The sequence below is a fragment of the Notothenia coriiceps genome, unplaced genomic scaffold (genome assembly GCF_000735185.1).
Source record: "Notothenia coriiceps isolate Sejong01 unplaced genomic scaffold, NC01 NC01_scaffold00004107, whole genome shotgun sequence".
Taxonomy (NCBI): Eukaryota; Metazoa; Chordata; class Actinopteri; order Perciformes; family Nototheniidae; genus Notothenia; species Notothenia coriiceps.
The window spans coordinates 54481-81699 of NW_011336808.1; the positions used below are offsets into that span (position 1 = coordinate 54481).

General features: G+C 39.3%; 1 protein-coding gene across 1 annotated transcript in view; it reads left to right on the plus strand.

Moving 5' to 3' along the window:
• The window catches only part of LOC104942112 (leucine-rich repeat-containing protein 16A), a 55939-nt gene that overhangs the window by 12313 nt on the left and 16407 nt on the right, over positions 1-27219 (plus strand). The window contains exons 3-18 of the mRNA XM_010767311.1: positions 6901-6951; positions 12014-12073; positions 12962-13083; positions 13741-13838; positions 14122-14192; positions 14584-14657; positions 14847-14922; positions 19831-19919; positions 20273-20367; positions 20890-20976; positions 21460-21478; positions 22744-22848; positions 23256-23325; positions 24893-24974; positions 25088-25187; positions 25423-25477. Of these exons, the coding sequence (XP_010765613.1) occupies positions 6901-6951; positions 12014-12073; positions 12962-13083; positions 13741-13838; positions 14122-14192; positions 14584-14657; positions 14847-14922; positions 19831-19919; positions 20273-20367; positions 20890-20976; positions 21460-21478; positions 22744-22848; positions 23256-23325; positions 24893-24974; positions 25088-25187; positions 25423-25477 (1254 nt within the window). The remainder of the gene's footprint in view (positions 1-6900; positions 6952-12013; positions 12074-12961; positions 13084-13740; positions 13839-14121; positions 14193-14583; positions 14658-14846; positions 14923-19830; positions 19920-20272; positions 20368-20889; positions 20977-21459; positions 21479-22743; positions 22849-23255; positions 23326-24892; positions 24975-25087; positions 25188-25422; positions 25478-27219) is intronic.

A 27219-nucleotide genomic window follows, 5' to 3' on the forward strand; every position in this document is an offset into this window, starting at 1 on the left:
ACTCTCTCTCTCTCTCTCTCTGCACACACACACACACACACACACACACACACACACACACACACACACACACACACACACACACACACACACACACACACACACACACACACACACACACACACTACTCTCTCCTCCCCATTGTGTCTGGCTGGCATGCTGATGAATGAATGAACCCTAGTGATTTTGTCCTTATCTCTGTAACCTAAATACACACACAGGGTTCTTTTAGGACGCCCTGCAGTCTGACTCAGTTCTGGGTACACGCCCCTATCAATCCCACCATGTCCAGTTTAAAAAAATTCTGATGTCCATCCAGTTTTAGAGGGAGTCCTGCCAAACTCGACTGTAATCCAAATTTGAAAGCACAATCATTTAATCCCTCTGCCCGGCCCTTTGAATGCTTGGTCAGCCTCACAGTGAGTCACATTTGGGGGTTGTTAGTGAGGCATTGATACACAGACAGCATGGAGAGATAATGCATACAGTTACATGCTATGAATAACGGTTATTGATTTGACCCAATTCAGTAAAAAGGATTTTGTTTTCCCTGCCACAAACGAAGGCACATTTTATTGCTGTAACGGTTTGCCATACATACAGTATGTCTCATTTATTATTCAACACATTGTGCATATTCACTGGCACTTTGATTCTGACTGAAAACAAGACAAGGAACTATAGCAATAATGACAAATAAATTAAAAGTACAGCATGAAATGTAACATAATCAGAGACCACACATTTATTCATGCCTCAGCTTGCTGCAGCTGTGGTCTGATGAGGCTGGCCAATCAGATGTGTTGAGGAAGTACCACTGTCAGCCCCCTTTGTTCCCTGCCATGCTCATCTCCTCAGCAGTAAAACACAAAATGATGAGCAGGGCAGTGATAAAAGAGAATTGATGTCTCTCTTAAACCTCTCCATGGCTGTTGGCGCGCTGTGGGGAGGATTTGCACTGCTGAGAATGGTTTGCTTCAAAATGGGATATTCATTATTTGAAAAAAATAGAGGAATGTATCATGAGAAAATGAAAAACAGCTTGGCTGTTAGGAGTCTTGTTCCTGGAAAAATGTTGAATAATTAATCTATTGTTGTGCCATAGCAATAACTGCCAATTTCTTTGTTCTTTTTTGTTATAGCCTACTCATAAAATCCTATAAACCATTGAAAAAGTATTTGTGTGTTGCCTGGCCTTAAGGAGACTGCAGACAGACCACCACACTATCTGGTGGATATTGTGTCAGGTTAGTAGTGTGATATGGAAGGGTTCAGACTATCATATCCTAAGACCAGACAGTACATCATGTTAGCTGTTCCATTTCTGAACCATGCTGTAGTAAAAAAAAAGTATTACTTACTCGCATTATACTGTGGTTTTGCCGCAGTGAGAGTCTGCAGACATTACAGGACCAGACCTAAGCTGCACTGTCAGCAGATAGTCTTGGCAGCGGGGAATCAATGTACGGTATTGTAAAACAAATTATTTCTTTGCCTGAGTTAAGGGAGTTATAGTGATTGAGTTGGCCTCAGAGGAAATCCCACCAGGATCTCTTCTGTGTCGCATGATTGTGGTTCATTCTCAGTTGTGCCTCTCTATCATCTAAGATTATCTCTTTGGCTTTGGAGCTAATTCCCACTGCAGGCATATTGTGGGAAAACAGAAGAGAATGCTTCCTCTGCGGCTAAGAGGATTAAAGTTTTGAATTGTGCTCAGGGTCCTTCTCAGGATGATTCAACAGATTTGATGGCCATATGTAGGGTACAGTTGGGAGACTGCTAGATGTTATTTAAAACTGAATGCAACATGTTATTGATGTTAGACTTTATAGAAAAAATACTAACTTATATATGGTACTATTTTATACAATACCTTTAATATATACTGTAAATACATGGCTTTTCAAGAACTGTCTCTACATTAGAGGTCTTTACGCATCCAAAATGTTGGACCAAATTGGAAATGGATCCTGAAACTGACAAGAAACCAGACAAGCATAAATTACTTTTCAAAATAGAGACCAAAACAAAACCTTTATAGAGAGAGAACAACATCACCTGCAGCAGCCCAATGTTGAATTTCAAGAAGCCATTGTCGAAAAACAACATAACAAAAAAGAATGAATGGAAGGTCCCATTTAAAAAAAACAAAAAAAAACACCAATAAATAAATACAGTTTGAAAGAAAGCCTGATGAGCATAAATCTCACCTCAAATGCATGGACTTGTAAATACGTCTACCTTGCTAATGATAATCTAATGTATGTCTGCCTTGTATACTTGCTGCTGTACAGTATGTTAGCCTGTTGAAAAACAGCCTGGAGAGTCTTGCTCCTCTCTTACACTGAGTTACACCATCCCTGATTATCATAGATGAAAGCGGGATGGTGTGTTTGTTTTTTTCTGCTGCATGTCTCAAGATACACACAAGCCTCCTCAATTGAATTCGTTCACCCACGCACCACACAAGCCTATGCATATTCTTATGTATTGTGTAAACAAGGGAAGAGTAACACAAATATAGTATGGAAAGAGAAATAAAAGAGAGAAAACCATTTCATGTTACCTTTACAATCTGTAATGTTGTGTGAGTCTCTTTTACAGTATTCACTTCTTCATGCTGCTGATGCTTTCATTTCTTTCACAGAATGGATTTTACTGTGCAGAGATGGTTTGATTATCCAATAGTCATACATTCCACAGCATAAAGTCTCACATTGTAGACAACAACAAAGGCACGTCATTGCCCTTTTGACCATTTATAACCTTCTGTTATAATATAGTGTAAGTATGTTTTTAAGGTGATTGTTTATAATCCCGCGAAAAAGGATGGGGCTAAAGAAGGCTGAGGACATTAAGAGATAATGGGAGGGAAGAGGAAAGAAGTGCAGGAGAAGATGAATGAATGCATGGTGAGCTGATTGATTTCTCAAATGCTAAGATGGGGTCATCCTAGCAGAATTGGTTTGAACCAAGATGAAACGGCTTTTAAACACTTCCCTTCATTAAATATCTGCTTCTCTGATTGAATTTAAATCTTGGCTCCTTATCAGCATAACAGCACTTAGAATCTATTAAGTAATTTCACTCTTTGCCCTTCATCCGCCTCTGCTTCTCTCACTCTCTCACGCTCCGTTTCCCTGGTGTCCACTCTGCTGTCCACAATGCCCGATCTCCCTCTCTCTCTCTTTCTCATTCTATTTCTCTCTTTTTTTTGCTTGTTCCTAAAAATACTCTCATCCTGCTCTGCTGTGTAGACAGTTTCGGTTTGCAGCCAGTACATCATGACTCATTCATGTTGCGCACAGACACAAATGTGCATGCAGGACCTACTGGCATTAGCTATGCAATAAAGAGTCTGTGTCAGCAGCGGTGTAGGGAGGAATGTAATTGTGTCTGGGTTTTTTTTTCACTGCATTATTTCTATTTTTATTTATTTTCAAGATATGATTGGAAATGACCCTCACAGTTTCCCAGAGCCCAAGATAAGTTTGCCAACCATTGTTTGTTTTGTTAAGTCCACAGTCCAAGATCAGCAAATAATTCCATTTATGAAACTACTGTAGAACCAGTAAATGTGAAAACTTGAATTAAACCAGTATGAGTATTTTTTATAATGTTTTTTGGTGCCATCAGGGTTTTGAATGATATTGCTCTCACCAAAACAAATTGTGGTGTAATAGTGTGATAGATGGAAATAATAAAGCGTGAATACACCCCAAGACATGATGGATGAATAAAAGCATTTTTCTGGTGGGGGTAGATTTCCTGCAGTGCTGCCACAGCTGAATGAGATGAAACACTGCTCTGTTTTGCTTCCTACAGAGAGGAAGCTTAACTTTAGGCCAGCGTGAATCTGGTTTACGGGGTAAAAACTCATTGACATTCTCAAGCAAGACTTGGCTCTGCAGCGAGCTTCTTTCATGTGTGAGGGTCTAGCACTGTGTGTGTGTGTGTGTGTGTGTGTGTGTGTGTATGTGTGAATATGTATTCACAAATGTATGTGTGAAGTATGGGCTAGCTGTTACCATAGTAACTCAAAGTGTGTGAGTGTGCACATGTGTGTTTGAGGGGGGGGTATGTGCGGTTGACAATTTGACAGGAAAAAAGATAATCTGGGAATGGCAATACCATGAAAGGACTACTGCTGTTTGTGTGTGTACTGTGTGTTTACTGTGTGTGTACTGTGCGTGTACTGTGCGTGTATAAGAGAAGTGTGTGTCAAATTTGTATTTTATTATTAGATGTGTGTGTGTGGCTGGCCAAGGAGACAAATGGTACTTTAGTGTGTGTGTGTGTGTGTGTGTGTGTGTGTGTGTGTGTGTGTGTGTGTGTGTGTGTGTGTGTGTGTGTGTGTGTGTGTGTGTGTGTGTGTGTGTGTGTGTGTTACAGAGAGAGAGAGTGTGACAGCAGATGCTCTCTGGTCTTGTGGACATGCTCCAATGCTGCTGCCATCTGGTTGGCTGAGTGGAACTGAAGGCGGGATGATGGTCGCTGAGAAATCAGTTGCTGATGGGATGGCTCAAGGCTTTTAGTCCACTTAAGTCACAGCAGAGAGAGAGAGAAAAACACCCTTCTCTTATGGGACGATATCAACATTAAGAAAAATATTTCAAAAGTCTTATACAACACAAGGTTCATGCACAGCTCCAGTTAACAACATAACAGGCAGCTTTAGTAAAGCTCAATTAAGAAACTCAACATTTTATTTCATGAGTTTCTGAAATGTGTACTCCACTCTGACATGAAACAGGAGGGTGATATGGCTGTGTCCATTTGAAAGAGCAGATGGAGAGGGTCCTGGCAAAGTGCAGAGGGGCAGTCATGCATACACGTATACAGGGGGAGGGTGAAAAACTGAAGGAAACCCAACATGAATCAGTATTAATACAGGTTGAACAAGCCATTAAGTGCACTGAATTCAATTTGTAAGGAAGTCATAAACATGTCCTTTAATGCAATAGTTGACTAAGTATGTCATTATTTACCACCCTCTCGAGACTGGACAGTAAAGATGAAGCCTCAGCGGTCAGTTGGTCCAGTCAGCGGTTCTTGGTCATTGTTGTGACTGCAGCTGTAGCTATTTCACTCCGGGAAACCCCTCTGATGTTCAGAAGTCCTTTGATAAAACCTGGTGTTTTTTTATGTAAATAAATAAAACTATGACTTTCTGCTGTTCGACACACACAACCAGGCCTCCTGTCTACAGAAGATAGAAGGGTTTTTTTGTGTCACGGATGTCTGTTCCCTATCTCTGATGTCTAGGCAGCCAAACTCTTTATTTCCACAACTTCTGAGAGACTGCAGAAGTCCATATATTTTACAAAGATATGATTGTGCTGTTGCTTTGTTGACAATACTGCAATATAATATAATTACATTTTGGAACTTCTTTTGAGTACGTTGACATTGATTGCACCAAAGTGATTGCTGAAGTGACATTGATAATGAGGTCCAACAGGGCAAGTAATAGGGAGTCAGATGATGATACAGTTTAGGGCCATTCCAACTTTTATTTTTTATCTTTGCACCAAAGATTGTGACATTCTGACATTTTCTCTGATATATGTTGAAAATAAACCTTTTCTAAATGATCAGGGAATCCAATGTTGTGAACACTGATGGCCAAACCTATATCAAAATAAGACCTTAATTTAAGATTATCTAATAGTAATCTATCTTTTTTATTTTTTTGCATCTTCAAAAAGATTGTGACAGTTTCAAGACTTTCCTTTATCCTGTTTTCTCTCTTCAATTATTTTCCCTTTCCTTGTTGCCCTTCATGCTGGACTTTGTTTTACTTTAACTTGTTTCTTATGGTGTGCTCTCAGACTATTTTATTCCTTTACTCCCTTCCTTGCCCTTACACACTTATTTGTGTATGTTTTATCCCCTCTAAACCAGCTTTTCTTTTTTCTTCCTTTCATCCTTATGTTCCCTCTTTCATCCCCTGACATTTTAACTTCCTTTGAGACTTTTACACAAAACCAACAGGTGTAGATTATCATGAGGGCCGTACAGTGGTGACATTTAGACAGCATATGACATTACAGTTTAATTCCAGTATGCTGTCAGTGCAGAGTGAAAGAAATGATAAAAGACATGACTTGCTACTGTACGAGAGTATTGAGGTTTTAGCTTTGATGATAGTGCCCCATGCGTTTTTTAACAACCGGGATGTTTTTGGTCAAGAGGGTAGATGATAGTGTTAACATTTTTGAAAGTCCAGTGTAATGGCACATTGTGTAGGGCGCAAATATTTACCAAATACTGTATTTCTATCGTAGACTGTATACGTAAGGATTAGATAGATTTGTATGCAGATTTGCAACAATGTTTTCTAATATACTGACTACCAGAGACTAGTGTTACCACATATCATCTCTAACAGTATCACATGTAATGGCATTCTCAGTGAACCAGATGTAAGGCCCTTTAAGGCTGCTCGTCTGGATAGGAAGGTCAAGATTATGCATTCCAGTAATGCCTCTTCAGCTAAGTCCTCACCATGTGTTCTAATTAATGTAACAGTGGCAGCCGGTTCCCAGGTTGCTCAGCAGACAGAAAGACACAAATAAGATAACACATACTGACCTGTAATTGCCAACTCATTAGGGGTGGTTCAATGAAAACAATGGCAACATGGCTTCCTTTAGAGCAGGCACTTCTGTAAATGTCACTGTCTGTTTATAAGTTTTTTAGAGTAGAGAACATAATTTATTTTCATTGTCATGTATTTTGTGTCTTTCCATACTGACTGAAATGTGTTGGAGTCACAAGCCTTTTTTCTGGATGAGTCAACAGGCTAACTCTGCGCTCTTTGTCATTTCCCTATGCGTGTTGGTCAGAGTGTTTACAGCTACATACTCATTATTCTCTCTGTTCTCCCTCTCTTGTCAGGCCCTTGCATCCCACCGAGCTTACCTCTTGACAGCACGCATTCCAGCAAAGGTAAGAGCAGCAACTATAAATTAATTCCAAATCAAAATACTGCATGATGTCAGATGAGTAAATATTTAAAAATATGTCTTCACTTTTAGGTCAACTGCATCATTTGAATAGTTTATCAAACTCTTTTTCAACATCTTCTCAAACTAGATAAGTGGATATAAAAAGGGACTTGAAATTTGAGTTTTAAAAGTTTATTATACACAAAACAATTTCCCCTGAAAATGTGCTTCGTAGTTATTTGAAAGATTTCCAATATATCATAATATATTTTTCAAGATTCAAAGGTTTATTGTCAAATCCACAAGGCTACAGTCTAGAAATGGCAATGGAAATCTTATGACCTGAGCTCCTCCAACAATCCAACGTATATAATAAAATACAAAATAACATGTAAATAGAATATGATATGTACAAAAACAGAATATGAAATCAAATAATTTAAATTAAGACACAATTAAATACGGTTTATTGCGTTGATAACTATTTATATAAATAAGTATATTATATATATATATCTTAATTATGTAACAATGTAAAACCTCTCATTCATTTGTGCACTGTTCTAATGGTGTCTTCAGTTACAGCAGTGCAGCTATAAAATGTCACATACATCATGTCGACATCATTTTACACAAAAACCAAAAGCACACATTCACAAAAGGAAACTGCGCTGGGACTGTATATGAAAACAGACTGCAAACCAGTCCTCCTGGTAGGAAAGAGTAGCATTTCACAGTATTTTCCCAAAGCCATGTGATAACATCACATCATCTCTTGTAACAGGTCCAGGAAATACTTAACAACTTCCCTTCAAAAAGCTGTTTGTCTTCCAGTCAATACGATGCCTTCAGGGACAGTTTAGGTGATTGATTAGTAGCTTGAAAACTGATTTATGGTATTACTCGGGGTAGAAGAGGCCATAAAGAATATTCAAGCTGACCCCATTTCACTTGACATCAGATGTTTCCAGTGTTATGAGCTGCAGGTTCAGGATCTGTTGATTTAGCTGCCTCTGCATCTGTTTTCTATCTGTGCGTTGAAGGGATTACACACCTGCTCAACAACGCTCCTCGCTTCTTCAGTACTGTTCGAGAAGTCTGTCTCTAATTTTATTTACTTCTTTGTTGTTCTTTTATCTTGCTGCAGCATTTTGTTATGGAACATTTTGAAGGTGCATCTTGTGAATTTAATTTGGTAGAAGCAAGAGGCCCTTTTAAGGTTGAATATATTAGACTTAAGGTGATGAGGCATGACGTAGCTACAGTATGTCTGTCTCTGAGTTGTTTTTCCACAATAAAAGCAAAATTCCTCTGTTCAGAAAAAAGAAGAAGCTCTACCCCTTTCTTCCCTGGCTCTGCTTAGCCAGATGAGATTACAACATCAGATCACCTCTGCTCTCCTTCTTTCTTTAAGCGATTCGTCAAGCTTTCTCCCTCTCATTTTCTCCTGCTTTTCCAACAAACCAGATTACTTCCTCTTCTCTTCATCCCTGTCTCTCGCTCTGTGTTTTTCCCCTTTTATCTATCTGGTTTTCTTCCCCCTCTTATCACTGTGCCAAAGGTCAGCAGGGATAACCTACACTGTCTTAAATCCACTTTAATATATTATTTACATTATTAATTCATCTTTATCTGTGTTTAAAAGACCATTACAAATATAATGTTTAAAATGGCTTGTTTTCTGCAACACAATTCCAAAATGTAAAGGTTTTAATAAAAAAAAAATGTTATTTTTCAGATCTTCCCATTACCAGTAATGCAAATGTTGTGTGAGTGTCTTGTAGCACACAGCAACATCCATAAAAAAAGCTGACTGGTATAGTATTTCTCCTTGGTATTGATTTTTGTAATGTAAAATATATATATTACAGTGGAGATAAGTCAACAGTAAATGAAGATTAGCCTCTGCTCATTGTTCCAACACACGAGCTATTGACTGTATACATCCTCTGTATATTCAGTTTACTAGTTTACTGCTAAATCAGTTTTGTTGAATCTAAGCTTGGATGATAATGGCTGTTGATACTTTTAACCATTTGAGTTTATGCTCTGTCTGGAATCCCAGAGTTGCGTCTAAACACACACGAGAACAATCCGTTGGAGTGGATTTCGTCAGTACTGTTCTCCTAAGCTCAAGGCCTTAATATTAAAGTAAACACATTGCAGTGGCAGTAAACCCTTAGTTTAACACTTTTCTGTGTATCTTTCTTTGTAGTAGAAATTCCCCCTATAGCCCTCTCATTCACTTCTCACCAAGGTTTCCTTTGTGCACCTCCAATTGATGGTTGGCTCCTCTTGAGAGGCTGCAGGGCCTTACAGTCTGTCAGTGCCTCCTCCCAGACATGCCCACATGCTCTCTCTCTCTTTCATTCATCTCCCTCCCCTGACTCTTTTTTTCTGTAGCCTCTTGTTGCTGTATATTCCACATACCTGTATACCCCGTCTTTATCTCTCTCTGCTTTATGTCAGACATTTGTGAGTTTTTAAAACAAAAGATCAGGCTGGGCATACATTTTTCATAACTTAGATATAGTACGCAGACAACATTACATAGCAATTGATAACATAATGCAGACCATCCCATAAAACCTGACAAATCTCACGTCCTGGTTAATGTTTATAAATCCCAACATCTACAGTTAAATTCCTGTACATAAAAAATCATGCATGAACATACTTAACCTGTGTTTTCCATGAAAATACAGAAAAAACTAAAGTGAAGAGGTTGTGTTAAAATGACAGACGGACTGTAAACGACTGAGTGAACAATGCAATCACTAACATTTGGTTCCTCCCTACACCTCCCAGCGTGAAGTCTAGCCATTGGCTGGATTTCATATTTATCAGTGGTGCTCACTTGTGATTAGCTGGCGCTCAATTCAGTGGAATATCATACCAGTCCTTGCTCTGTAAAGTGAACTGATTGACCCTGTTTTAGTTATGCTTAGACTCTGTTTACTGTGTATTCTAAAACAGAGCAAAACAGTTATATTATACAGTATATAATAGTAGAGTCCTGAACTTGTGAATGTACTACTGTGCCAGCTTGTATACTATACCTGGTGGCTGCACATAGAATAGACATGCAAGGTCTGTTAACTTGACTTTCCCATCATACCTGGGTTAGTAGGTTATGAAACATAGATAATACACTTTTGATAGATTATTAACTATTATAATAAGTACTATTCCTGAATGTCAGAAATAAATAAAAAAATTCTGCAATGCCATTTTTTAACTCTACTGTAAACATGTAACACAAAAAACATCCCAATGTGACCTAGAACACATTTACAGCATCATTTACTAGCATATTACACAATGTGTGAACAATTTGCCCAAATAGTGTGGCACATAGATATCCAAGCATTTGACCTTCTCTTAGCTTGCTAACATTAGCCACCATACTGTAAGCTATGGTCTCTCAGATAAAGAAAGGCTGTAACATCTAAACCCCTGTGTGCTCAATGAGTGTGATTTCATTTTTATAAATTCAACTTTTCTTTACTGAAATTCTTTGCAGTTACATAGTCTTGCTTTAAACATCATTAACACATTTTGAATCAATCCATCGTTTTCTTTTGGCCCTTTGCCTTGCTAAATTCTAAATGTCTTTTTGTGTTTTATCTGAATGAGATTTATTTTTAACTGTGTTTTAGTCTAATAGACTCATTTCCACACGAGTAGGTAACTAAATCAAAATGAATGCTTATGTGTGTGCATGTTCGCATGTGGAGTATATTTCTTTCTCGTAGACTGACCATGAGATAGGAACCACAAGCAGTGCTGTAAAATAAACACACACTGCATACTGTATTCAGACAGTAGACAGACAGTCTGTATCCTCTCCCTCCTCTCATCTCCCAGCCAAGCCTCAGGAACACTGAGCCCACCTGGAATAGTCTGGCCTCGCTCGCTGGCCTGCCCTCCGGCACGGCACCACGTCTGTGTTTGAGAATAGGAGAGAGAGATGGAGAGGGAGTGCAGGGAACTGTCTGCTCCGTATACAGTGGGAGGCATTTGTATTCACAAATTCACCCACTCTCATTAAAGGAGATCTGTTCCTTTCCTTTTTAGGGATGGAAAGACAGGCAGTCTTTTTTTTTCTTCTGAAAGGCTCTCTCTTTAAACAGAAATAAAAAATGTGTAGCTGTTAAACTGTTATTGTTGTTTTTAGCTTGACTTATTTTGAAAGGGGGTTTTGGATGTGAATTAAGAAATGGAGGGGATGCTTTTTTCAATAACTTCTATTTCGTATCAAAGCTCAAAGCTGAAATCAACTGCTTGTAGATTCAAACAATTCAGAAGGCAAGCTGAAGAGAAAAGATAATGCTCAAGGTGTGTCCTCTCCGTATTTATCTGCCATCAATTAAGAACAAATGCTTAGCAAATGAACAGTTTATCCCAGAGTGGCTGCATTTTTTATTAATTCAGCTTGCTGAGAGAAAATAACGGGGAAACACTGATTTATTCAAACAATTAGGTGACTGTTTCTTATTACCGAACCTTAGTTTGAATTTCTATCTAAAAATGTTTCTATTGCTGCCCTGAAATACAATGCAAATGTTTGAGTCAGTGATGAAATAGTCTGCACAGGAGCAAGAAGAAACAACTGCATCCATATCGTTTCATTATAGAACAGGCATATTTACTGACAGCATTCCCCAGACAGACAGTCACTTCACTTGGCTGATGTTATTATTAGGCACGATTACTCTCAAAGATAAAGTATACATACTGAATGGTCTCACACATTCACATGGATGCCACACTTGCACATTAATTCAATTTCTGCCAATTCAACTACTGTTTTACATTTTCTGAATGTCAACATACATTTGCAGTTTTAAATAAATGTTTTATCCTGAATGTTGTTAAAAGCTGCCTTTTGTTCAAAGTAGGTCGGAGACAGTGTGGTAACATAATTTATGTTCTGTAATAAACAGTAACTCAGATAGTCATTGAATATTGCATTATTCCTTTAGCTTAGGATGTTACCAGGTCATGCCTATATCTGACAGTGTGCAAGCTTTCTAATGGTGATTTCTGTGCTTTTTTTGTAGGTGGAACACTGCTTTAATTACCTGGAGATCCAGGGTATTGCTTGTAACAAGCCTACACAGGTACACAATATGAACACCAAAACATTGTCCATAATACTGATACCAAATAACAATATATATAATATCCAATGTGAGTTACTTTAGTGTCTTGCTAAGTGAAACCTGAGCAGGAGTGATGTTAGTGGATTTAGGTACCAAACTTCTACATTTTAAGAGCAAAGCTGGTACAAATAACTGTAGTGGACAGACAGTGAACTACACTAAAAGAATGGAAAGCAAAATATGCTAGAACAATCAATAAAACTGATTAATGTATGAGACAGACTGTATCCACAAAAGATGTTTCCCATCTGGGAAGATCTTGCATTTGACTTTTTAACCAGTGCTGGCCAGCTGTCAGTCAGCAGGATCTACCTACAAAATATGATAATCCGTCACTTACCGCAGCGCTCCTGCAGCTGAACCTCTCTCCCGCTCTTCTGGAGAGATGTCAGTCCTTTTAATATCTTGACTGATGGTCTCCCATGTTGAATAAGCATCAGCAAGGATTATGTTAATTTTGGCCTATAGAGGAGGCATGTATCTCCTTACATCAGCATTTGCATAATTGAGAGAGCGCTGATGTGGTTATGCAGTCTTGGTAAATGTCATTAAATCTTTACGTTAACTTAGGACAAAGATGTGGGATGTAAATGTAGGTTGAGTGGATAGATGGAGATGGTTTATTTCTTATGAATGATATTATTAGTGGGTAGGATCAGTGGAGTAGATGGACAAAAAAGTGGTAGATTTATTTTTCAAAGCCAGAATGGTTCAGTGGATGGAACATGGTAAAGAAAGAAGGAAGACTAACTCTTTGATCTAAATAAGTATAACTGTGGTTGAAGCAGGTTCGGGTGAAACCATGCATGCCTCTGTGCATCACTAATTAATGATGTCTCCTTTTAGCTTTTCATAGAGTACGAGCGTGGCTCCTTCTCTCTGAAGCTGCTGTCTACAGAGGAGGTCAATGAGGTGGTCGCTCACATAGGAAACTGTCTGCTCAGGATATGTCCCGGCCTTCCACCTGGGTGAGTTAACATGTACTGCATAACAGTTCATGTGTTTTTATTCTAGATGTATTTCAATGCACCAGTCATGGTTAGAGATTCGTGTGAGTTTGTGCACTCGTACTTTTAGGTTTTGCATGTTATACTTTGTGGTTTTTCTAAATATTTCCTAAAAACGCTCCTGGAGTTAAACCTGGTGCAACAGACGGAAACATTTCACTCTAAATGTTGCTGTGGTTCAGTCTCAGCGTATGTACTGTATGTCCAAAAAGACATGCATCTAGTGTTATGTGGATGTGAACTTTATTTAATAAGTTATCTTGTGAACAGGAAGCATGAATATAAATGCAGAAATGGTCACAGATGTAAAACCATAAACTTTTATAACCTGGTCTTGCGAACAGAAGAAGGTGTTTGACTTTAGCTTGAGGCTGATGTTTGTATTTTGGAGCGTCATATTTGATATGATTTTATTTTACATTAATTGTGTGGTCTAGTTAATTGGAGTACTCAGCACGTTTGCTTTCAAAATGCCTGTTTCGAGTAAGACTGTGAGAAAGTAGCCTGAAATTGCTTTTAAAGGGATTAAGAGCTTTTGAACATTTCACCAGCATTAATATTTGTTGAAATGTAAAAATGGGATGGCTAAATTCGGTTTAATCTCTCTTCTCTTCTCAGTAAAGTTATGAAGAAGCTCACCATGGAGCCTCCGGACAGGCTGACCTCTCTGCAGACTCTGTGGGAGAACAACAAGCCGGCCGAGCCCGGACCCTGTGGTAGGAATCTGTGACTCAATTACTGTGTGCTTCCTTATGGCAATGCTTTAGTAACGTGTAATGTGTGTGAGTTGTGATGGTACAGTCAGTTTACAATGAGTTTACATAAACAGTGTTGTAGTTTTACATAGTTTATTAACGCAATTGTCCTTTGTGTTGAAATAAATTGTAGTTTCAAATTGCATGCAGTTTGCACCATAAGCTCTTGAAAACAGGTCTTTGGCAATATGGACATTCTCATCCAAATGTTTTTTTTGTAAATGTTGTGTATCCTTTTCTTTAGGTGGGTTTTCTCAGATGTACAGATGTGTGTGTGACTGGTTGGGGCTGCCGTACAAAGAAGAAGTACAGTGGGTCAGTATCATTTGCATTATTTTGTGTAGTGGCACAGCATATCCTGGTTCAACTGTGTTTCAAGGCTGGAGAATAGCTGCACATAGCTGAAAGAAACTCCATAAAGCTCTTTGATGAAGATGAAAGACTATATATAAATATGAAAGACAACTGTATATGAATAAAGTACCAGTTTCCTTCATATCTTTTAATTTCCCAAGGTCTTTCTCATGCTCTTGCTCCTTCTTGTCCAAAATGAAATAAATATAGTCAGGTCGAGTCTTCTGTTATGTTTCTACTGCTCTGTGTCATACACAGTATAAATGTATATTGAAATCTATTTTTAATGGGGTTATTTTTTTTAGATAGCAGACATGTTTGTTAACACTCTGGTTAACTGATTGCTTCCCAGGATGTGGACACCATCTATTTGACACAAGACACCAGAGAACTTAACCTGCAGGACTTCAGCCATCTGGAGAACCGGTGAGTGTTGGCACAGAAACAAAGAATGTTGTTGGTATAACCATACAACGAAAAGCTAAGAAAGGTATTGCAAGTGTCACATGATTTACTTTTAATATATAAATGTACTGAAGTCAGCAGCTACGAGTGAAGAACAATTTTAAGTTGAAGCTATGACCTTTTCTTTCGTTCCTGTGTGCTCCTCCCCAGGGATCTGGTCGCTATAATAGCAGTCCTGGAGTTTAACCAGTGGTTTACTAAGCTCTCCACCAAGGATTACAAACTGGTTAGTACCCCTTTTTGTTAAAATCCTTCTCAGGTTTGCTCACTAATCATATCTGTGCTCGTTTGGAGAACTCCAAAACGTAGTTATTATAGTCTTGCGAAAGCTAGCCATTAAGGGCCAGGCAATTGCGGATCCTCTGTCATGTTTGTTGTGTTACACACACTGTTGTGTTACACAACAAACTCCATGATTGGGGCTTCATGCTCCTCCTCTCTGGTAATCGTTATTTGAACGCTCCTACTGCACTAATGCAGGGTTTCTGCCTACTGTTGCATTTTTCCTCATGAAATAAAAAGTAGGATGAGGGCTTTGACATAGCTTTGTCAGTATCTGTCCATCTATCATAGTGTCTAAAGTGATCAATTAAGGCTAACACCAGCTTATTTGAGCAATATGTGGAGAATCACTGTTTAAACAAGACTCTTCAGACATGCTAGCAGCTCTGTTACCTCATTCACACCAACGGTGTTTCAGCGCCGGTTCGGAGCTGGAGCTTGAAAAGCACCGGGTTTTCCTCTTCACACCGCAGTGGAGCAGCCTCTTAGCTCCGGAATCCGCTTCATTTCGAGCACCAAAAAATTGTCCGGCCAGAGCAAAAGCACCACATACGTCACGCTTACGTCGAGGCGGGGGCAGGGGCGGGATCAACTCCTGAACAACAACAAAAAGCCGGCGTTTTATCCAGTTTGTACACAACGATGAAGAAACTTAACAAGCAGCAGTGGTCCACTGAAGAGACCAGCTACCTACTGGGAATCTGGTCTTCTGAAGAGGTACAGAGGAAGCTGGAGCACAATCGGCCATTGTTGTTGTTGTCGGTGTCAGCTGTGAGGGGTTTCCGCACGGTTTGGCTTTATGAAGCAGGCACGCAAACGGTTACGTCATGACGCAAACGATGACACAATGACGCAATGACGCAATGACGCAGCACCAGTCGGACTCTGGGCATTGTGAAAAGAGCCGGAGCTAAACCGAAGAACCGGTTCTGAACCTGAAAAGCTCTAGCACGGAGCTTGAACCGGAGTTGCGTTGGTGTGAATGAGGTATGAGAGGCTGAACTGAGCTGCATGCTAACGAGCTAACAATGACAATGCTTACTGTACATGCTCATGTTTTCACTGCTTATCTTTCTGTATTGCTCAGTGCCAACCATTCTCGTCATTATAGTTGAGCCTAATAAAACGATAACATGTGTTAACAAGCACTAAAAATATAGTACAGCTGAGGCTGATAGGATGGAAATTAGTTTAGCTAGTATTTATTAAACCAAAGTATTGGAGATATATAATCAAAGAAAGATCAAAAGAAGTTAACATTGTTATAACCCTGTCATGGTAGTTATAAACTAGCATGAAACTAAAGGTCAACATTTCTAAATCTAGTTTTGAAGAGAATTGGTTGAATGATGGATCCTGTTACAAGTTTTTGGAAAAGCTTTATATATGTTGCTATTGCTTATTGTTTATTACATATTCCTACTTTTTCTATATCATTATTATTATTATTATACTATATAAATATAATAAATGTAGAACAAATATTGTATTTTATCATTATAATTTTTAAAATATATCGACACTGTCTCTGTTTACTACACTTCATGTCTCTCACTCAACCTTGTGCCTGACTCTGTATCTGAGAGTATCTGCCTATAGAGAATATTTCCCCTTTGTTCCCTCCATCTTCCCCTCCTGTCTGTTGACTGAGGATCAGTCCAATGTTCTTGTGTGATAAGACTCCTAATCCTAACGAGACAAAGGGACTCGATGTCTCAGGCTGTTGCCCCCCTGCAGCACTCCATTACCAACTCACCGTCTCGACGCTTCGATCAGTCTCAGCAATTAACACACGCAGCTTCCTCAGTCCAAACAATTATCTCACTTCTCCGTCACAGACAATTCCTTTTGTATTGAGTTTAAAATCCTGCCTCCTACCGTGCCATGTGCATATTTAGGCTCAAATACTCACACAGGCACATGTGCCAACGTGTGCCCTTTCTATCCCAGATTACTGTGTATTATAATGGGCCCTAAGGTTTTTGTGTTTGGAAGGTGTCAGTGCAGGTTTATGCAAAGTAGTGTGTCCAGCCATAGATACCACTTGTTCTGTTTTGGACATTGGTTATGTTTTGTTTGTCATGCAAAGGGACAGCTTTTGTCTTCTTATTTGGTTACTGTTTGATGCAAAACAAAGTTTTTCTTTGGTTTCTTTGGAAACTTTGTTCTATGTTCCCCTTGTTTTATGTATGCATGTTAATACAGTGATAACAATGAATCCAGGGATGCAATGATATGCTCTGGAGCGTGAGTTGTCTTTGATCCTGTGCCAATGGAAACAGTTAGAAAGAAATATAAGAAAGGGAACCGAGAGTGATGACAGCAAACAGATCAGTGAGACAGATACATAAAGGCCAGTGGACAGGTCAGTGGACAGGGTGAATGGGTGAGGTGCAACGTGAATAAGGATGTGAGTCAGCAAGTATCAGGAAAGAGAGATCAGTTCTAGAGAGAAGCCAGACCTGGAAATGGACTGAAGAGGAACAACACATCTCCAGCTTGGAAAAAAGCACGTCATCTCTAGCAGTAAATCACTGGGTGTTCCTGCCAAATCCTCTGGCATGGTAAAGTTCAACTCAAGGGCAACACTGAGCCTGAACTATTGTTTATGTTTGACTGTGAGCACTCGGGAGTATCTAAAATAAAAGTATATGGATCAAAATCGGGATGTAAAATAGAAAGTGAAAGAGGAAGAGATATGAAACATTAAGCGCAGAAGCCTTGAGCATAAAATACAGTCCAACCATCTAAATCAAGTAGATAAACAATCTCTCAGCGCAGTGGACTGGATAATACTACACGCATGTCCTCACAAACACTCACACACACAGCCGGCTCTCACAGCGAGGGATTATGCTGCTCATCCTCAGTTCAATCAGGCTGTTTGTCTTGTGGTCTAATCAAGATGCTGAGCTGAAAACGAGAGAGGAGGTGAAGAAGAGGAGAGGAGGGCAGTGATGAAAGGACTCTCCTCCTGATTACCTCATAATCGCACAGCGTGTGAGCATGTTCATGTGTGGACGCGTGTGATGTATTTCAGCAGGACGTAGGGTCAGAAGCACTGCATGATACGGCTCTTATTTAATGGCTGGAAAATGTTGGCTGCACATGCTGTCACTGTGCCATCCACAACTGTTTTGTTGTGAAAATACAGCCTCCTTTGTATGCTGCCTATCTCCCTCTTTCTCCCTCTGCTACTGCTCAACTGACAGCTCTCTCCCCTCTTTTTCTTCATTTCATCCCTCACTACCCTCATATGTCCTTTTTCTGTGTTATGTGTCATCCCTCGCTGCCCTCCATTATTCTTATTCCACTTCTGTAATACTCACAGTTTCACAGAATAAACATGTGAACAACAGTCCCTTTCTTCCATCTCTCTCTTTCTTTGTCTCTCCATCCCCTCTCTCGTTTTCTCTCCCCCTCACTGTAGATAACAATGTAAGACAATGTGTCCAGTGTTTTGGCCACACTGAGGCGCCTGGCTGCCCCTATAGCATGAATGTCAATTACAAAGAGTCACAACCAGACAAGGGTTCAGTACAGTTCTATTTCCATCTTGCTTAAAGGTCCCATGTCATGCTTTTCCGGTTATTACCTGTCCCCTTGTGTGTTATGTACTCAGCCTGGCTGTGAGTGTGTGCTCAGGCTGAGCTCCGCGGTGTCTCGCTGTCTCGCAGACCCCACGCAGCAACCAGGAAACGACACTAGTAATACAGCTCACACTGTCCGCTCCTCGAGCCTCAAAGGGCGGAGCAGCGAGCCCCGCAACGTCCCGCCAACACGGCACCCAGACCCCACGCAGCATTCTCATCTGTTTGTCATTACTGGTGTCATTTTCTGGTTGCTAACAAACGCCATTGTAACACATAATCACTGATGTTCCGCTGTAACGGTGGTGGACTCATCAGAACAGAGTGGGCGAGCTGACCAATCAGAGCACACTGGGCTCATAGGGATTGGGGGGGGGGGCACAAGCTCCAACAAGGCGTGTAGGACAGAGAGTGAATACACATACTATACAGAGATGCTGTATGAGAAACCAATGTGAGTTTGGAACATTGAACAATGTAAATCTATTCTAGTAGACCTCAACAATGGAATTATGATCAGTAGGAATGGCCATGACATGGGACCTTTTAATGTTTGTGTTGGTAATCAGTGAAGATAAGTAACGTCAATAAATAGAAATACTGCAGAAAGGCACACAGTATTTGTCTTTAAGTTTGAGTATGACACAGCGCCACAGTGAACTGGGTCAGTGAACATTTAGGTGTGGCGCAAACTGTTGAATTTTTCATTTCGTCTAAATATGAGTGCCTTTGCTCCCTCGACTCTCTGTCCTGCGAAACAACTTTTCTCCCTCTACGGTGTCTAAAGTCCACAGTGTCCTCCTTGTCACGCATAAACGGTCTGTAAGCAAAAGAGACAGAATCCACTCGTATGCTGTTTTTTCTTTAATTAGCTTCTTTTAATTAGCATAAATGAAAAGCTTTTCAGAGTAGTTTCACAGCATTCTGCACAACAACACTTGCGGGAATTATGGTTCCCAAAAGTACATTTCTGTGTTTTCTCTCACCTTGAACGTTTCCATCCAGGCTTTGCTGTTCTAGATAAAACTGCTTCATAACCCTAGAAGCTGGTTCGGTTAATTAGTTCATTTTGTATGCTTCTGATTAACAGATCCTTGAGCTAAGATATACTTTATTGCTCAGTGTGAGACTCATTATATGTAACATTATATGTCCTACCTTTCATTTCACCGTTACTTTTAATTTGTATCGAGCATTATCACAAAAGCTAGAGTAAAGTATATGCACAACATTTATTTCGTTTTTTGTGTGTGTGTCTTCAGTCTGCAGATGTGTGTGAGCAGATTCTTCGGGTAGTGACTCGTTCCAGTCGGCTGGAAGAGTTGGTTCTGGACAATGCAGGACTCAAAACGTGAGATTATAAAAACTATTAAATCCTCTAATTATTACACTTAACATGTCTAGGCCAGTTAACTCATAATGTAGAAAAGTAATGGCAGAGCTCTCTCAAGTATGACAAAATACAATACTAATTTACAAGATTTGAAATGTTAAACTTAGCAAAGTAGCAGTAAGTAAGTTCAGTAAGTGCTTTTCCTCCTGTGTCAAGTTCAAATAACTTCCATATTCACATCTTCCATGGCAAGAGAGGGATATTTATGCCGTCAAACGTTTGATAAATAAATTATATATAACATAATAATAATCATTTATAAATAAATAGGTCATAAACACCTAATGGACATGCTCTTTCCCGCTCTGCAGTGATTTTGCCCAGAAGCTAGCAGCTGCTCTGGCCCACAACCCCAGCTCAGGACTCACCACCATTAATCTTGCCAACAACCCACTGGAGGACAGAGGTAGGCTATCTGCTCTAATGCAGTCTAATGTACTCATCTATTATACTCTCCACTGTACTGTGTTTTTAGAGAAGGGTAACGCGCCAAAGAGAAATATTTAATGCATAAAGCAGATTTAGCTTAAGAATGCAACATTATACAACATAGACAACATAATACAGAGTATGACATTTAAGGTTGATTTGTGACATTGCATTGAGTGCAACCGGTTTAATATTTCATCCTCTTTTTCCTAAGGTTTCTCAGTCAATCGAGGACACATGAATTAAACATGTATTCCACCAAATATTCAGTCAACCCAAGATTGAGAGTTACCAATCTCTGTCTTATTTGTTATCATGTTAAATGTAGCACAATCATTTGTTGAATGTGTTCTTAGCCAACAAAAAAAAAAAACCTACTGTATCATTTTAGTCATTTTACCTTCTTAGACATTTAAACGTGTGTTTTTAAAGAAGGTGTACTTTTTTGTCGGATCAAAAGCCACTATAAATATAATCTGTTTCCTCTCTCTTCCTGTAGGTATCTCCTCCCTGGGTGCTCAGTTTGCCAAACTTGGTATGGGGCTCAAGCATTTAAACTTCTCCAAAACCTCACTATCACCCAAAGGTAGGTGTTTTTTATTCAGTTCTTAAGATAGCTGGATGATTTTAAAATGGTCTTGGTTGGATTCATTGAACATACCAAAAAAACATGTATAAATATTGCATTGTAATCAGCTGGCTTCCCTGTTCGTCTTTTAGTTGACGTGCCCCCCTATGATCCGATGCAATTCACATCTTTCACTAATCTGATCACACCTAGTGCAGGGATGCTATTGGCACCTAATTAGTGCCCTATTAACACTGAGTGAGAGGGAGCAAGATGAAAGGATGTATTTGTAATGTGTGAGTGTTGCATGTTTTCATTTGCATAAATGCTGCATACTAGACCACTTTACTTCAATCAATTAAGTCCAAAAATCCTTCTTCAGTAATTGCCTTTGATGAAATGCTTTAAATGGATTGATTGTTCTTCTGTAAAAAAAAAATGTGGGGCATTCGTAGTCGTTCTTGTAACATTTTTTGATTGATTGTCTGCAATCACTCGCAGGTTTTGGTTCTCATCCGAAGTAAATGTGAAAGGTTCCATCTTTAGGGACCCTCTGTAAACATGCTCTGGTCTCAGGCAATCGATAAAGAGCTATCATATTTCACAGCGTAGGGTTTGTGAGTGTGCTGCGCTGCTTAAACTGAGCCCCGCTCGTCTAGTTAAAGGCACCATCCCTAATCCAAACTGTAAAAGCCTCCAATGCTCAGAGCAAAAAGAAAAGATCTAAATAATGTTGGTTTGCTGAAGCTGAAGCAGAAGCATCATTGACCAGTTAAATATAACTACAATTTGTTGAATATTTTGTCTCTTTATCATCTGTTATTTCTCTCCTTTTTCCTTTTTCACTAAGCTGTCTACCCTTGTCATGTCAGTCACTTGACAGTCATGCAGTGATTTACTGCTAGTTCAGTGTGTCAGCCATGTGACAAACGTAACGCGAGTCAGCAGTTGTACGCCCAGATTGTCGATATTACGCTTACTATTCAATTGAGATCCATGCATGCATACAGATTGTCTGTCTCTTAAACATATCCTAAACATTTGGATGATAGCAGCACTTTATGAGATTGATGTCAGATAAATATTAAATATTAAAGAGTTTATTTGGATACATTTCCTTGTGGCATATACAAATATGACCCTCAACATAGCGTGACACTGATTTAGGCTTAACATTTACACAACCATGAGAACCATGCATACTCTTTTCACTTTGCATGTATTCACTCTACATTATGATCCTTTTCTTTCCTGTATTCACCCACTGCTCATTTCCTCTGCTATTTCCTTCAATGTACTGTCAAAATATCAAATGGAGTCTGAGGGTTGTCACAATTGTGTGTGTGTGTGTGTGTGTGTGTGTGTGTGTGTGTGTGTGTGTGTGTGTGTGTGTGTGTGTGTGTGTGTGTGTGTGTAACAGATGGGTGGTGGGTGGTTTTTTTTTCCCATCATTATCTCTCTGTTACCAGTGTGCCTCTTGGGAATTGAGGACTTCATCAAGGGTAGAGGGGAGGAGAGAATGGGAGGGGGGATTGAGTTATACCCTCTAAAGACCTTATTTTGTGGAGCTTAAACCGTTTTTTAGACAGTAGATAAAAACTACAATGGGTCTGAGGTTTTTAGTATATGGCAAGAGTACTTGAAGCTCAATGCCCAAATTTCAGGTTATCATTTTGCCTTTTCTAGTGTTGGATCAAGAGAGCTTTCTGAATAGCATTATCTTGTATTTTAAGAAATTACTGTATCTGCATTATTTTGATTCTTGCTTTCTTTTTGTTTCTGTAGGAAAGGCAAAGAGGTTCCACCATCATTTAAGCATTTCTTCAGCAGCGCTGTGTGTCTGAACTCCATCAACGTGTCAGGAACCAAGCTGCCGCCAGAGGCCCTCAAGTGAGAGAACAATTCATTCACATTTAATGTGTCTGAGGAGCTCCTGCCCCAGATTCTCTGTGACTGTTCATGTTGTTCCTCCTTGTCTTTTATTACCTATATCCCTATGTAAAGCTTTGCATTTTTAGACTTTCAGGTACGGTAAGAATAAACCCTTGTCTTGTCTGCCTATATCAGAGAACAGCACCTGCAGCTTTATCTGCAATACATGAACGTTTAATGGGTTTTGATACAAGTTGTATTATCTTGTTTTGGACTTCAGGTATTGACAGTGACAAAGGCAACCATGGAAACCTATATTAATGCTTTTATTTAACATTTAGTTACACAATGACCTTTTCTCAAATGTCAAAATGATACATCTACTATCTTTTTATAATATTCTTTAACTACATTTTTTATTTTAGAGCTCTCCTACTTGGCCTGGCCAGTAATCTGAACCTAAAGGAAGTGACTCTAGACCTCAGCTGCTGTGAGGTAAGACTGACAGAGACACATTGTGCAGTAGTTTTCCCTCATAAATCATTTTATTTAAAACCAAGATATCTTATAATTTGTACCTTGCTTGTGAGGGATCATTTGCTGGTGACAGCTGTGAATTTCAAGCCTCTCATTAAGGATAAGCGTGTTTTACATTTATCACCGAGACATATCAGGGGGTTTGTTAGATCCGGTGCAGAATAGAGTAGACCTACAGCAGATCCCACAGCTGTTGTAACATTTAATGCACACAGTGATGCAATTACTGGGTAACATAGCCAAACTGTACTGCTGTAAAATACAGTGAGCCTGAGTGATCAAAAGACTGCGGCCAGTGGATTTCAAAGGGGCAATTGTTAATATTCTAGATTGTTTTTCTTCATTCGTTTACTTTAATAGTATTGGCAGCATTTGTGTAATTGCCTTTGTCAGCTAAAGTTTGAAGTGTGTATTTCTTTTAATAGTTTGAAGCTAACACTCATTGAATGAAATCAGCTTTTTAGGAGCCACTCAATACCATTTGACAGAACGGTGACACAGTTAAAAGGCTCTGTAATGGAAAACTTGGCAGACAGCAGGCGGGGGTGGAGGGGGAGAGATGACAAGGGGCCTGCAGGAGGGAGGGTTTTAGTTTCTGTCCCTAATTATTTCATCAAAAACTCTTACACACACATGCATGTCTCACACACCAGCACCTCACCTTCATCTCCTCCTCAGCTCGAAACAAAAAAGGCAGCTTGCTGAAGATTCAATGGGATTGCTAAAGATAACTCATGAATACAAATTACACAGGAAATCCAATTCCAGATTCCCATAGAAATCTTCACAAGCTGAAGATGCGGGGGAAATGATGCGTTCCATCCTTTTTCGAGGTCTTAATGAGGCGTTTGGTGGAAGCAGCATAAAATCTGGGCTGACGGCATGCTAAATAAGCACCGCGAATGTGACTCCTGTTGAGTGTGTTTGTTCAAATGTGTGTGTCATTGGTGATGATCATTAAGCATCTGTGTGGTTTGTTGCTGGTAAATGTTGGCATGGCTCTGACACACTGCTCTCCTTCCCCTAATGCTTCTGTAAGCTTGCCCATTGTCTAAGTACATATGTGCTCACTCTTCCTAATTAACTTCTCACTCCTAGCATGTGTGTTTTGGCAGATGCTTTATTTTTCTGCTGATCCTATTTTCTCGAGGGTTCATGTTTCTCATTCTGGATGATGTGTGTTTTTATTTATTGTGTCTTTTACCATCAGCATGTTAGTCATCTAACCACCAAACCCTCTTCATAAGTCCCTCCTGCCTGATTCTATTCTAAGTGGTGTTTGAGAAACTAAATGCATGTTGAGTCTGGCGCACACATTTTCGTTTTAAATGTTCAGGTTCAGGTTCAGGTTATTTATTTGTACCCGTAGGTAGATTCTGTTTGCAGAGAAAAAGACAAGGGTTCCATCCTGACACTAAAAACAAACACAAACAACAGACACATCTCTAAAAGCACACTCTACCAAGGTCTCAAACATACTTGATGTGTGTAAAACTGTTCAAAATTCTCCCCCCTGTCTTCCCAGTTGCGGTCGGGAGGTTCTCAGATCCTTGAAGGTTGTATTGCAGAGATCCCAAACATCTCTAGTCTAGACATCTCTGACAATGGTATGGTGGTATTTTATTTATTGTACAATATAATAAGTTAACTTTTATACCCTAACCTCATGCTAACTAAATGTTGACCTTCTTACTTTTTTAACCTGTTTCTCTACCTCCAGGCCTGGACTCGGACTTGGCCACTCTGCTGGTGTGGCTGGCTAAAAACAGATCAATCAGACACCTGTCTCTAGGGAAGAACTTTACCAGCATCAAGTCCAAGTAAGAATACAGGACAAGTTCCCTCCTACTGTACTGTGCACTGAATATATCCTTACTGAGGATAGTTGTCCACTTAGTTAAGTAACATGGCGAAGAGGACCAGAGAGTATGCTTTATTCCAAGATGTTCCACAAAATAATCTAGAAAATGTTTATTATGTAGATTAAATATAGAAAATCTGTGCACTTTAGTCCAATTATCATGTCCACACTGTCTATTTTCCTCTATTTCTTAGAAACCTTGGTCCAGTGCTGGACAGCCTGGTCCACATGATTCAGGAAGAGGAGTCGGTGAGTGTTTTTAATTTCCTTCTCTGTCTGGCTTTTGTCTGGGACTGAAGATAAACGGTGTCCGAACAGATGCCTCAGTGTCAAATGATGTTTCAGGCAGCATCCAGCTGAAGCAATTCACTGAATCTCCACCAGCTGCTCTACAACTGACCTCTGACCCTCCATCACGGGGTGGTGTTAATATAATCACCCTACTGTGATCAATAAAGTATCACATTTAACCATGTGGTTTTTCACCAAAACCACCAAAGAAGAGCGAATTATAGAAGCATCTCATTATTTTTACCCTATTATTTAAACTTGAATATACAATAACTTTTCATTATCTTGCATATTACAGTATGCTGATCACCGTCTAAATTCAGAATCCAAAACTACCCAGAGTTAAAAGCTTAGCTTCAACACTCCCTCCATCCTTTAATTTGTCCTCCCTGTATCTATCAATGTCCAGAAATTGATTTTCTTTATGCATTCCAAAATTCCCGATAAGCTGTACTTTTTCTTCCTTTGTTCAGAAAACCTGTAGTGAAATAAAGGGATCTTCTCCGGCTTTTAGCTGTCTTTTCTGACTTTCTGTCCCTTAATCCATCTCACTCATTTGATCTTTCTCCATCATGGGAGCTGTGAAATATTTTGTCTCCCACAGTGGCTGATGTGTTAGATTAATGTTCCTATTGAGCTGCTCTGTGCTGGATTGATCTCTCAGTGCTTGTAGTGTACAGTATGTGGGTGTCATTATGTGAACCATAAGAAAAGTGTATTTTTACGAGCTGGTTTTCTGGCTGTGCAGATGGCATACAAGAGCAGCAGAGGAGGGTAAAATGTAATGGATGCTTAATGAAAAAGGCCCAAAAACTGATGTTGGAGGTAGAGGGTCTAAGGATGTTCATTAGGGGTGGATAGAAAGGAATAAATAAGAAATGGAAGGTAGTGTGGCATGAATGTAGTTGCTTACAAAAAGCTCCAAAAAAAGGTATTATCGATAAAATAAGTTATGGTGCATGGATACTATAGACAAGGGAAATAAATTGTGCATTTTGTGTGTGTTAATGAGCGTGCTTGCGTCATTCTGCCGCTCTACACGTTTTGGATAGAAGTAGAAGGGTGTGTTTAACTAGTGAAAAAAATCTGCAACAATTTACCGACACATTGAGAAGAAAAACTGCCCAATCTTAATGTCTAATGTGTGAAAACAATAATTATGATTATTTTAGAGTTTCTTTCTCTGTCATCTACCAAAAGGATTGTAGACAAGACTGTTTTATTGCTGCATAAACACTTCAGAATAAATGAGTTTCATCCAAATATTAACAGCTGTCCATCATTGCACAGCCAATCATTAAAGCGATTAATGTGTCTCTGGTGTAAGGCCAGCTTTTATTTGCAGCTCTTGGGATACATTTTCTCATTTACTAGGTTTAATGAAACAAGTTGTGTATGCACAGCCAGGGTAATGATTTCATAATTTTAGTCTATAATAAAAGCTGAGAATCCGAGCTGCTGAAAGTAATTAGCTTCAGCCATTTTAATTACTTTTTTATGCACAACAACATACTGTACAGATGTTGCCATTGTGTACTTCTATTCTTTATATATACTGCTACCAAATGATATTGGTATACCTGTTTTCTGTGTTACAGTAGGGCATTGTTAGTTTGCCCCTGTTTTTATTTTGTATTCTCGTTAAGCAGTTAGAAACTTTGCAGAAACATGGTGATAAAGATGTTGTTTCTACTCTACAT